Consider the following 13069-nt stretch of genomic DNA (forward strand, 5'->3'; position numbering starts at 1 on the left):
GATGTGTGCCTCCTAGGATCCACACTGACCTACCCAGAGAGGAAAAACTTCCTCCTGAAAACTCTCCACTGGGAATTCAGCCCAAAGTATGATTTTATGATTTTATTAGGGGATAAGGTGTCCTTCCTAATGGAAAAACTCAACATTCACCAATCTAGAAAATTATATACCTAAAACAACAACAACAACAACAACAAAAGCACTTTCTAGTGACAATTATAAAAAGAAGAGTATGGTCATGGTTATGTCAGAATCCAGAGAAAGATAGGAAAATTAAAGTTTTAGTGTTTCTCCATCAGGCCAGGGTGCCATGTACCCAGTTCACAAAAAATCATAATACAAGAGGGTAGGCAAAACCCAATCGCATACGGCTTTCAGATTATAAATCAACCTCAAATAAAGCTCAGCCTTTTTCTTTTTTAAAATTTTTTATTTAGAGATATGGTCTCACTAAGTTGCTTAAGCCCTGCAAAGTTGCTGAGGCTGGTTTTGAACTTGGGATCCTCCTGCCTCAGCCTCCTGAGTTGCTGGGAGGCACCACTGTGCCCAGCTCAGAATCTAGTCTTAAAGATTTTCTTCCTTTCAGTATAGTCTGCTTTTACCTGAATATTTATGTGGAATTCTATTGAAAATGTACAAAAATTTGCCATAAACAAGGAAGTGAGAAATCATACAAGAGATATGGCTCATTACTCAATTCTTACAGCTTTAACTAATAAAAGGATCACTGCTCCCAAATAGCTTTCCAAATATGAGACTAACCCAGTCAAGAAACATAAATGGTGTTGGCAAGACATAGAGAATTAGGAAACCCCACACATTGTTGGTGGGGATAGAAAATGGTGCTATTACTGTAAAAAATAGTTTGGAGGTTCCTTAAAAAGTTAAACATGGAATTACCCAACAATTCCACTATCATTATATACTCGAGTGAAATAAAAACAAGTTAACATATAAATTTGTAACATGGACAGAAATTTGTACATGGATATGTACAGCACCATTATTTGTAGCAGCCAAATATTTAACAATGATGATGATAGATAAACCAAGTGGGGTACAGGTATGCATGGCATTATTATTCAGTTATAAAAAGGAATAAAGTAGTAATACATGCTGCAACTTGGATGAAACATGAAACCATTGCACAAAGCGAAAGAAGTTTGAAAAGGTCACATACTGCTAGAATCCCTTCATATGAAATATACAGAGTAGGCAAATCCACATCCACAGAAAGCAGACTGATGGTTGCTAGGGAATGGGTAGAACAGAGAATGGGATGAAAAAATTTCAAACTATAGAGGTGGTGATTGCACAGCTTTGTGAATGCACTAAACGCCGATAAACTGTACACTTTAAAATAGTCAATTGTACTTAAGTTTTATCTCAATAAAGAAAAAGAAAAAATGCATACATACCTTGACACTAATAAAATTCATTCTACTCTCTCGTGCAACTACCCCAGCTAGTAAGGTTTTTCCTGTGCCAGGAGGACCATACAACAATATTCCTGTTCTCTGCCTTATGGGCAAGTTTGCAAATAATTCTGGGTACTGAAAAATACAAAAATATGACAAACAGTCCAAATCTAAACGGAAACACAAAGCAGCAGCTAACAATCAACATACAGAAAAAAGTATTCAGATGGTGATAATTGCTGCCTTTCTTTATTAATAGCACAACATCAGAAAAATAAAATTCCTACTAAAAATAATGAACTCAAAGAAGCTATTGCAGATTTTCCTGGCTGGACCAGAGGATGTATTCTATATAAAATGCATACAACTGTGTCTGAACTTACTTCTGCTATTCCTTTTTTTTCCCCCAAACACTATAAAAGTACTACATTAAGAAAATGAAGACAAATCTTTTAACAAGTATACTATCTTCTACTTGTGTGTTCACAGTGCAAGTTATGACACCTGTGTGCTTGATTGAGAAAGAAAAGAAGTGACAGAGAAGCACATGTAATGACCTTATATAGGAAAATCTTCTGAATGTGTCCAGGCTGAACAAATGATTGATGCTTCTCAAAAAGCAAACATCTTTTTCAAGTCAGTAAAACATCAGGATACTGTCTGCAATATCCTGGTCTCCTCGATTATATATGCCTCATTATTTCCACCTGTGGACAAAATTCCAACCTTATCTCCATTTGTATTCTAATCTACAAAAGGCCTCAGTCAGCAGTTACACATGTAGTCTCCATTTTCTGGGTATTAAGACCTGGTACCCAGGCTCAGCATATGGAGTCATGAAGTTCTGGCTAGTCCTTCCATGCCCATCTTCTCTCACACAGGCTTTATCCCAGAGTCATGTGCTGTACTCAATATGACAGGCCTCAAAAGTGACCAATTCCCAGGAGCTGCCATTCAGCTACATGTAACCCAAGTTCCTTACCCATTTCTTCATTCTTTGCATGGGTCCCTGACTCTTCCCTAGACTCTACTGTCTGATCTCCCTTTTTTTTGTGTGTGTGGATACCAGAGATTGAACTCAGGGGTGCTCAACCACTGATCCACATCCCCAGCCCTATTTCATATTTTATTTAGAGACAGGGTCTCACTGAGTTGATTAGTGCCCCCCATAGGCTGATGCTGGCTTTGAACTTGTGATCCTCCCATCTCGGCTTCCCATGCCGCTGGGATTACAGGCATGCACTCCCACATCCAGCTCAAAATCTTAAAATTTTTTTGTGTGGTGCTGGGGATTGAACCTACAGCTTTGTACATGTGAGGCAGGCACTCTACCAACTGAGCTATATCCTCAGCCCGTCTGATCTCTTGAATAATAATCTACCTCTGTCCCCTTTGTTCTGTCATCTAACAAGTTTATGCTGCCTGCCAACTTTCCAGGACTGATCCCCAGAGTCTAGAAATCTGACTTAATCCACCAGCCCTGTAGATCTAAATGATTCTTTCACCCAGATTATATCTTTCTGTTTCTGTTCAAATCCCAGCAGACAGTTAACATTTTGCTTTAGTACAATCTGAATGATTCAAACAGCACTATGAAATTCACATCAAAATGCATTTATTGTAAATATCACCTAGCTTTCCTTCTAAGTTTCAGATATGCAAAAAGTATATCAAATACTTAAAAAATCTGTTAAAGTACTAAAATGGTGCTGGGCATTTACTGCTAACTCAGTAAACACTTGTTCAATCAAATTAAGATTGGACAAGCCAACATAAAAAGCTAAAGCCAATGATTCAGGGTTTCTTCTGGGAAAAGTATCTATTTTTCTTTTTTTTAAAGTACCTTGGCTGGTAACTGGATAGTATCCATAAGTATCTGCCGAACTTCATGTAATCCACCAATCTTATCCCAGCCCAGGTCTTTTGGCTTATGCAAGTTGACATTTCGTAGAGACGCAGGAGTAAATCCTTTGAGAGCCTTTTCGAAGTCCGATGTTGTTAAAACTAATTCTGTTTAAAAATAAACAAAGCTTCTTTTAGTGTAATATTTCAATCTATGAATTTTTAAATTATGCCATTTTATTTTAGATGGAAATGCTAATTGTCTACTCAAATAATAGCTTATCCAAAGGCTAAAATGGAATTTTTTTTTAATTTTTAAAAAATATTTATTTTTTTATTTGTAGTTGACACAATACCTTTATTTATTTATTTATTTTTATGTGGTAGTGAGGCTCAAACCCAGAACCTCACACATGCTAGGTGAGCCATCTACTGCTGAGCCACAACCCCAGCCCTAAAAAAGGAATATTTCTATTTCTTGCCTTACTTCAATTATGTTTCTCCACAACAGAAAGAAAACTCCAAATTCAGTTTTTAATAATAAAATGTACCTTCCCTGGTGGATATATGCTGATGACAGAGACAAGAATGTATGGCTCGGTCCACAAGCATTGTAAAATCTCTAGCCACAAACCCTTCAGTTTCTTTAGCTATGTGTTGCAAGTCAAGATCAGTGAACTTGTTTATATCACAGTCCAGTTTATTTTTTATTACATTATGTAAAATTTCAAGTCTTTGCTCCTAAAGAAAAAAACACAAAATTCAAATTACTAATTTTGTTCACCTGCACATTTTAATAGTTACGCATTACTTTATAATGGGTATATGTTCCAAAAATGAAGTTTTATCATTATGTGAACATCACAGACTGTCCTTACACAAATGCATGTAGTACGGGCTACTACATACCTAGGCTATATGGTATATCATATTGCTCTGCCAGATTTGTTCTGTCAAACTTTTCTTGACAAATTTGCTCTGGCAAATAATTTTTCATCAAAATCAGTTTAGATAGTTTCCACAAATTCTTCAGTTGCTTTTCATCAGCACTCACAGACTCACCCCTTTAGTTTCATATACATAATAATGACTCTCAAATTGTTTTAAAAGAAAGAATATATTGTCATCTATCCTAGCTGGCGACCTACGCTGGGTTCACAAATCTGGCTATTTCAATAACTTAAGAAAATGGCAAAGAAAGCATGCAAACACACAGAAGTACCTTTTCAAAATCCAGGGATGGCTCTGTGACCTTAGGGGTCTGTGGAAAGTGAGGGAGCCACTGAACTCTTTATTCTTATATAGGGGACACACAAGGGGAGGTTCCATGGAACATTCTATTCCAAAATGGGCAAAGGGGTCAGATTAAAAAGGAATGGGTGAGTGTAACTCAACCCCACAGGGTGACCCTACTACTGGTGCCATGCCTCATTATTTGAGCAGAGGTAAAGCCCAAGTTATTGCAGGGCACAAGAATTGTTCAGTATCTCTTGCTCAGGACTTAAGGGAGTGTTATTTCCAGAGCAGCTCCCGACACTAACCGTAAATGAAACAATGGTGAGGTCTAACCTTTTCTTTTAACATCACAAATAAACTCTTTGCTTTGGCCATGATCATGGTGTTGAGAGGCATAAACTCTGGTGTCTGGTCTTTAATTCAGGTATTAGAAATCTCTCCTTATCTAATAGAGGCCCTTCTCAAGTTTTTGCTTAGCCTTTTAATGAAGCAGATCCTTTAACAACTTCTGTCACTTTGTTCTTATTCGTTATGATTGTAGAACAGGACATACAATAGGCATGACTAGTGAGCAATAATCATCACTGATTTTCCACCTTTACAGTCCTTAATCATTTTTGATTCTAGATCAGACTCTTGAACCTGGCCTCCTTCTGTCAATATTAGCAGTGAATTTTGTATGCTTAAGGGCCATGATGAACAAAACAAGAATGATAAAAAAAAGAAAATGGTACAATCAAGAGCTGTGGTAAACATGAGATGTATGAGGCATTACTACCTTACATTAAAGTTTTTTTTCCAATAAGTAGAAGAGGTAGGTACACTTGAAAATGATTAAAAAAAAAAAAAAAAACAGCACAGTAAATACATAAACCAGTATCATAGTTGTTTATTATCACTGTACATAATTGTATGTATTATACTTTTATATGAGTGGCAGTAGACTTGTATGCACCAGCATCACCACAAACACATGAATAATGTGTTGTACTAGGATGTTACAATGGCTATAGCTATAGCTATGAAATCATTAGGTAATAGGGATTTTTCGGCTCCATTATAATCCTATTGGACCACCAGCATATATGTGGTCCATAACTCACTGAAATGCCTTTTATGTGAGGCATGATTACACATATTTGGAGAAAAATCAGGTTGACATAATTTAAAGTGACAGAAAACAGATTAATGGTTGCCTAGAAATGAAGTAGAGGATGAACAGATTACAAAAGGTTATGATTAAACTTGTAGGAGTGACAGACATATTTCTAACCTTAATTGTGGTGATGGCTGCATGATGTTTGTATGTGTGTACGTAAAACATATGCTCTCACACACAAACATACATACCTGTATATACATGTATATACATATGTTAAAACTGATTAAATTATTTGCTTCAAATATGCGAACTGGCTGTACTTCAATTATATCACAGTAAAATTGTAAAAAAAAACAAATGTAGTTCCTTAAAAGTACTTTTTTTGATTATTCCTATTAAATGTATTTCTAAAAACATGCCAACATTGCTATTATTCTGTTGCATTCAAAAACAGGTAAATAGTATAGGGTCTAAATACTTAGGGTAGATACCTGGTAAGCATTGTAAACAAAAATTTAAAACATGCTTTTCAGTCCCAGAACATATTTCTTTCATCTCAGTACCACTAAAACCCTTGTGAGCATGAATTCCCAAAGAGAACTACAGACTATATGTGCTGGTGAAAAAAGTACTTAATCAAATTTTTAAAATACATCTATCTATCCACATTTCTCCTGTTCCATCTCATTCAGAAGAAATACTGTTTTCAGAAAAAGCCTCTTTCTTGGAAAGAACATGGTAACGTTGCAGACAGTAATAAATTATAATTTGTGCACCTAGCACAATATATACCAAATATTGCTTTTAAATATCCTTATGATCACTTAGAAATATTAAGTTTAAAACTATAAGCTAAAAAATATATAAAATATATAAAATAAAAAATGCTGGGAGCACTGGCACACTCCTGTAACTCCATTGGCTTGGAAGATCCAGTGTTTAGAATTCAGAAGAATCTCAAGTTCAAAGTCACCCTCACCAACTGTGAGGCGCTAAGCAACTCAGTGGGATCCTGTCTCTAAGTAAAATACAAAATAGGGATGAGGATGTGGCTTAGTGGTTGAGTACCCCTGAGTTCAATCCCCAGTATAAAAAAAAATTATCTATAAAGAGGGGAATATTTCAATAATTTTATTGGTTTATTACCTGATTAGGAGGGTGAATGTGCAGGACACACTGAAATATGTGAATTCCTTGAGCAGAAACAAGTAAAGGATGCAGAGAATGTTGAAACTGGCTTGTGGCAATCAGTGCAACCAAACTTCCCATGGAAATAAATTCTTTGATCATGTCATTCAAAGCTAGAATTAAGCAATATATTGTAAAAGCTCAGGGGAAAAAAAACTATTTAATAAACAACAACAACAAAACCCAACCAATCAACCAACAAAAAAACTGTTCTGTTTGTTAACCAAAATACAGCTCATATTTCTATGATTTCCTGAATAATCTTTTTCCACTCACTGTCTTGCAAGGTTTGGTATGAGAAGGTCAGAATGAAAACAGACATTAATGATGTATATCTGAGTCCTGATTCAGAAATCTGAAGTACTCCATTAAACACTAGATTAACAGATCCGGTGTTTAGAATTCAGTGTAAGACTAGTTAACACTAGTTTAACAGTGCTACAGAATTCAAAATTTGAGATTAACATTTGTTATTATTAATCCAAGCCACTCTGGTTACACTTTGTATCCATTTCAGCTCTCAAGAACCTTGAGGCAGCAAACCTAGCCTCACCTCCCCACCAGTTCTTTTCTTGCATTTTAACCTCTGACTATTGCCATATTCCCCAACATTCCATGATTTCCTATACCTCTGTGCCTTTCCCTGTAACTATACATCCTTTGTTTCTTCATTAGCATGAAATTGGTTCATGTTAATTTCTACTCCTACAACAAAACTCAGCTCAGTTATTGACTCCTCCTAAGAGCCTTCCATGATAATAAGGAGTTACCTCACCTTACCCTCAATTTAGGTTATATGATCCTAAAGTACCCTGGCTATTTCTAGCTCAGTATATCCTACCACCTCCTCATTGGTCACCTTGGTTAATTACTTAATCTCTCTTAATTTCCACTTACTGATTTGTAAAACCAGAATATCTATACATATAGTATACAAAGCAAGCCCTCTCCCAGAAAGGGCACTCAACACATGGTAGTCATCCTTATTAATATTCTATACTAAAATTGTCTGCTCACTGTTTTTTTTTTTTTTTTTTGACTTTGAGAATACAGACTTCACAAATGCATTCAAAAAAATTTGTTAGTCGGGCACAGCGGCGCGCGCCTGTAATCCCAGAAACTCAAAAGAAAAAAAAAATTGCCAAATGAACAAAAACAAGAGTAAATCTATATAAATTAAACAGTTTCCAATAAGTAAAGGAGAATGAAAAGGCTCCAAAACACTAACCATGAAATGGTAGTATTTTCACATTGTTTTCTTCTACCATTTTTAAAAAATATAGAACAACTGCAGAATGCTCCCAGAGGCCTCAAAAACAACACATAACACACCATACATACTATTCTCTAAAGAGAATAGATTTACCATGAAGACTAAAACTGAAGACTGACAAAAGGATGTATTACCATGTGCAAGCCGCTGGCTCTGTACCGCATCAGGACTATGCTCGTGTTCAGGGGCAGCAGACAGTCCAGCAATGAGATCCAAGTCATCCAGCAAAACGACAGATGGCTGCCTCCATAGGGCCTCTGAGAAAGCTGCCTCTAGGGTTTTTTGTATGGTTTCAAGCCTTTTTCCTTAGTACAGAAGATAAGATTTCAATGTTATTTCAGGGCTAGAAAATTTCAGGTTATCTTTTCAAAAGCATTAGAAGAGTTCAATATTATTTAACTTTTCAATCCAGGTTTTGTTAATACAACAATCATAAAACGTGTTAATTAACTACCTCTTAATTATGGGCATGGTACAATTAACAAATTCTCAAGAGATTCAGTAAACTGCTAAACTTTATAACAAAGAAAAACAATTAGCTATTTTTGTATGTATTTATTTACATCCAGTCTTACTCCACAGAGAATTTCAGATGGTTATGATAAAATAGTGAAATAAAAATAGGATGTGGGAAAATATAAAGGTTCAAGATTCAGGTAGCCAGGCATGGTGCTGCATGCATGAAATCCTAGTTACTCAGGAGGCTAAGGCAAGAAGACTGAAAATTTGAGGTGAGCCTAGGAACTTGTTGAGACCCTGTCTAAAATATAAAAAGAGGAGGGATGTAGCTCAGTGGTAAAGCACCTCTGAGTTAATCCCCAGTATCATTTAAAAAAAAAGATGCAGGTAAAAGTGAACATTGAACTGGAGATACTAAAATTATTATATCTAAATTGCAAAATTGGCTTCAAATTTACTGGTGAAGTACAAAGTTTCAATTTTCAAAGAACAGAAAGTATACTATACAAATTCATAAGCTGATATAAAGATTTCCTGTTAGACCTAAATTAAAATTTTCCCATGTGGCTTCAAGGTGGACTCTGAGGGACAGTGCTTCTAAAATCTTCTTTATAACAAATGAAATAAAGGGATTTTAAAGGCTATTTTTTAGTTTCTTATTACATCATAGTTAAAAAAATTGAGACACAATGACTAGTTGTGACTATTTGGTAGTGGGGCTAAAGAGGAAAAATTAACCTTTCAAAGTAAAACCTTCCCAACAAATTGTTTTAATTGAATAGATAATAATGAAAATGACTTTAAAAGAACAAAAATATCACTGGGCAAGGTGGTGTGCATGCCTATAATCCCAGCAGCTCAAGAAGCTGAGGCAGGAGGATTGCAAATTCAAAGCCAGCCTCAGCAAAAGTGAGGCACTAAGCAACTCAGTGAGACCCTGTCTCTAAATAAAATACAAAATAGGGCTGGGGATGTGGCTCAGTGGTCGAGTATCCCTTAGTTTAATCCCTGGTACCAAAATAAAAGAAAAAAAGAACAAAGGTGTCATATGTTAAATTGTAATTCTCTTCATTGCTGTCCACAGGGACCCACTTACCCATCCCCATAATAATTCAAAGATTGTGTATACCCAGAGTGTATAAAGTGGTGTAAGTTGGAATTTCCAGAAATACAGTCTAAAAGGGTTTTAGCCAAAAAAAAAAAAGGCCTCCATCAAATATTAAATATTAAAAGGCCAGACTTGAGCCAGGCACTGGCCTGTAATCCTAGTGGCTTTGGAGGCTGAGGCAGGAGGATTGCGAGTTCAAAGCCAGCCTCAGCCAAAGCAAGGCACTAAGCAACTCAGTGAGACCCTGTCTCTAAATAAAATATGAAATAGGGCTGGGGATGTGACTCAGGGGCCACGTGCTCCTGAGATCAATCCTTGGTACCAAAAAACAAACAAACAAACAAACAAATTAATTAATTAAAAGGCCAGACTTAAAATCTGTAAGGACTTTCAGTGACTAAATGATAAGCATAAAAGTTAAAGATTAGGCAATATCTCTATTTATTAGATTAACAATAATATTCCTATTAAACATGGAACTTACATAGAATATTACTACATTCATACCTCGTAAAGTTTTACAGTCAACTATCTCCACATAGGCATCCAATATGTCAAATGCTTCTTTACAGATTGCTTTGGCTAAAGTTGATTTTCCACTTCCCTAGAAAATAATTGCTTCATCAGAACTCACAATACATTTAATCACAGAAACAGATTCTATCATTGTAGCAACCACCAAAATTCAGCCTTATCAATCAGTAAGTGGTAGCTGCAGTGTGGGACTCTGGTGCTACTAGCTCGCTCTTTCAGCTGCTAAGGTGCTAGGAGTTCAATATAAATTAGGTTCATTATAGTGCACAGAGAATGAACACCTGATTTTTTACAACTTGTTAGTTAAAATAACCACTAATATTTAAATCAAAATCTTTAAAAACAGCTAATGCTTTATTACTAATAGAAGGGAATAATATATACATTAATTAAATTATTATTCATTTTTCTATTATCTTAACATTAACTAATTTAATTTTTTTTTTTTTAGTTGTAGATTACCTTTATTTTATTTATTTTTATGTGGTGCTAAGGATTGAACCCAGGGCCTCACACATGCTAGGCAAGCACTCTATCACTGAGCCACAACCCTAACTAATTTTAATTAACACATTCTTAATGATTCATGATTGCTTGTGACTACCATTAGCACACAGTGCAACCTTCAGTCTATTACTGTTTACTTTTACATGCGTTGGCTCTGTACTATGTGTTTTTTATTTCAGGTAAAATATTTAGTTTTTCCTCTTCATAAAATAATATAAAAAGCAAAATAATTATACTTGGATTATTGAAGAAAGGTTAAAAAGTCTGTAATCATCTCACTCTATAGAAGTAACCATCATCAATTCTTTTGATATTTATCCTACTTCCAGACATTCTGTATTTTATGAAAATTTATAAAAATGGCACTAAATATTCATGAAATATTTTTTAATAATATGATTTTTTTTTTTTTTTGGTAGTTCAGGGGTTGAACCCAGGGCCTGTGCCTGCGAGGCAAGCACTCTACTAACTGAGCTACATTCCCAGCCCCTAACAATCTGATTTTTGAAAGTTAGGTTTTCTTCACTTTTTTCCCTATTTTTTATTGGTGCATTATAGTTGTACATAATGGTGGAATCTGTTGATTTTTTTCTTAACAATATATAATTGTCTTCTTTCCACATCAACAAATATAGAGCTGTACTGGCTCCTTGGTACACAACCCTGTGCACATACAAAACCATACTATGTTTAACAAGGGATATACTGAACTATGTTTAACAAGTTCCTTCTAGTACACATTTATGCTGATTCCAATTTTAACTATTATAAAGTTAAAATAAGTATCCCATGTAAGTTGATTTTACAGATTATACCCATATCCTTCGAATAAGTTACCAAAAGAGGAATTATGCTATCAAAAGGTAAACAAATCTTCAATTTTGCTGAACAATGCAATAGTGTCCCCTAACAAGGCTGAGTCTAATAGGTATCTATAGTTCCTTTATTATCAGTTTCTTCCCTCAATTTACTATTATTTCTCATCATTGTCATTTGCCTAATTCCAACAGCCCTGCAATAGGACTGAAAGTTTGAGATCAGCCTCAGCAACTTAGTAAAGCCCTAAGCAACTTAGTGAGATCCTGTCTCAAACTAAAAAAACATAGAAAGGGCTGGGAATGTGGCTCAGTGGTTCAGCAATCCTGGCTCAATCCTCAATATCTACCCCCCACAATTTTTTTAAATTAAAAATGCACAGAGTGTACCCTTGCCATCAATATGGCATTGGTGAAGGATAAGACAGTAAAGAGGTACAACTCAGTGGGAGAAAAAGACAGTAAACTCCTTAGAAAGGCCAGGAACCTCAAGAAAGTCTGTCAAAGATGAAATAAAATATGGACTTGGATAGCTCAGTGGTAAAGAACTTGCCTAGCATGTGCCCTTGAGGCCCTAGGTTCAATCTCAAGCAGCATAAGAAACTACAACAACAACAACAAAAAAGACACAAATCACCACTATTAGGCAACAGCATATCAAAACAGATGCTGCAGGGATTAATACATAATAAGAGAAGACAACTTTATGCTTACAGATTTGACACTGTACAAGAAATGGACCAAATTCTTGAAAATCACCAAGTATTTGTTAGCCAAGATAAAAGAGATTACCTGAATAGTCCTAAAACCATTAAGAAAAATGAATTTGTAATAAAAAAGCTAATGATAAAGAATGTCTAGGCCCCGATGGTTTCACTGGAGATTTTACGAAACATTTAAAGAAGAATGAACCTAAAAAAAAAAAAAGAAGAATGAACCTAAAAAGATGACAAAGGAGCTAGGCGCTATGGCTCAGGAGGTTAAGGCAGGAGGATTCAGAGTTCAAAGCCAGCCTCAGCAACTTGGTAAAACCCTAAGCAATTCAGTGAGAGCCTGTCTCTAAATAAAATACAAAATAGGGCTGGGGCTAGGGCTCAGTGATGGAGTGTCCCTTATTTCTATCTCCTGTATATCCACCAAAAAAAAAAAAAAAAAGACAATAAGGGATCACTTACTAACTCATTTTATATGAGGTCAGTATTACTCTGATAGCAAAACCAAACAAAGACAGTTCAAAAACAGAAAACTATACACTAATTTTTCTTATAAACTTAGATGCAAAAAAAAAATCTCAATAGAGCCAAGCACAGTGGCACCTGAGTATAATCCCAGGGACCTGGGAGGTTGAGGCAATAGGATCACAAGTTAGAGGCCAGCCGCAGCAATGTAGCAAGATGCTGTCTTCAAATAAAAAATTAAAAGGGGTTAGGAAGTAGCTCAGTGATAAAGTGCCCCTGGGTTCAATCCCCAGTACCAAATCAAACCAAATAAAAACCAAAAACCCACCCCCAAAACTCAACAGAACCCCAGCAAGTAGAACTCAGCAATGCATAATGATATACCACAATCCGGTGAGACTTATTATAG

General features: G+C 35.6%; 1 protein-coding gene across 3 annotated transcripts in view; it reads right to left on the reverse strand.

Annotated features, from left to right (window-relative positions):
* Pex1 (peroxisomal biogenesis factor 1) overlaps window positions 1-13069 on the reverse strand; it is a 47841-nt gene that overhangs the window by 13867 nt on the left and 20905 nt on the right. For all 3 annotated transcript variants that reach the window (XM_027919892.2, XM_071612273.1, XM_071612280.1), the window contains exons 11-16: window positions 10134-10230; window positions 8194-8364; window positions 6745-6899; window positions 3812-4001; window positions 3262-3428; window positions 1419-1553 (exon numbers count right to left, since the gene is read on the reverse strand). In XM_027919892.2, the coding sequence (XP_027775693.1) occupies window positions 1419-1553; window positions 3262-3428; window positions 3812-4001; window positions 6745-6899; window positions 8194-8364; window positions 10134-10230 (915 nt within the window). The remainder of the gene's footprint in view (window positions 1-1418; window positions 1554-3261; window positions 3429-3811; window positions 4002-6744; window positions 6900-8193; window positions 8365-10133; window positions 10231-13069) is intronic.

The sequence above is a fragment of the Marmota flaviventris genome, chromosome 1 (assembly GCF_047511675.1).
Source record: "Marmota flaviventris isolate mMarFla1 chromosome 1, mMarFla1.hap1, whole genome shotgun sequence".
NCBI lineage: Eukaryota > Metazoa > Chordata > Mammalia > Rodentia > Sciuridae > Marmota > Marmota flaviventris.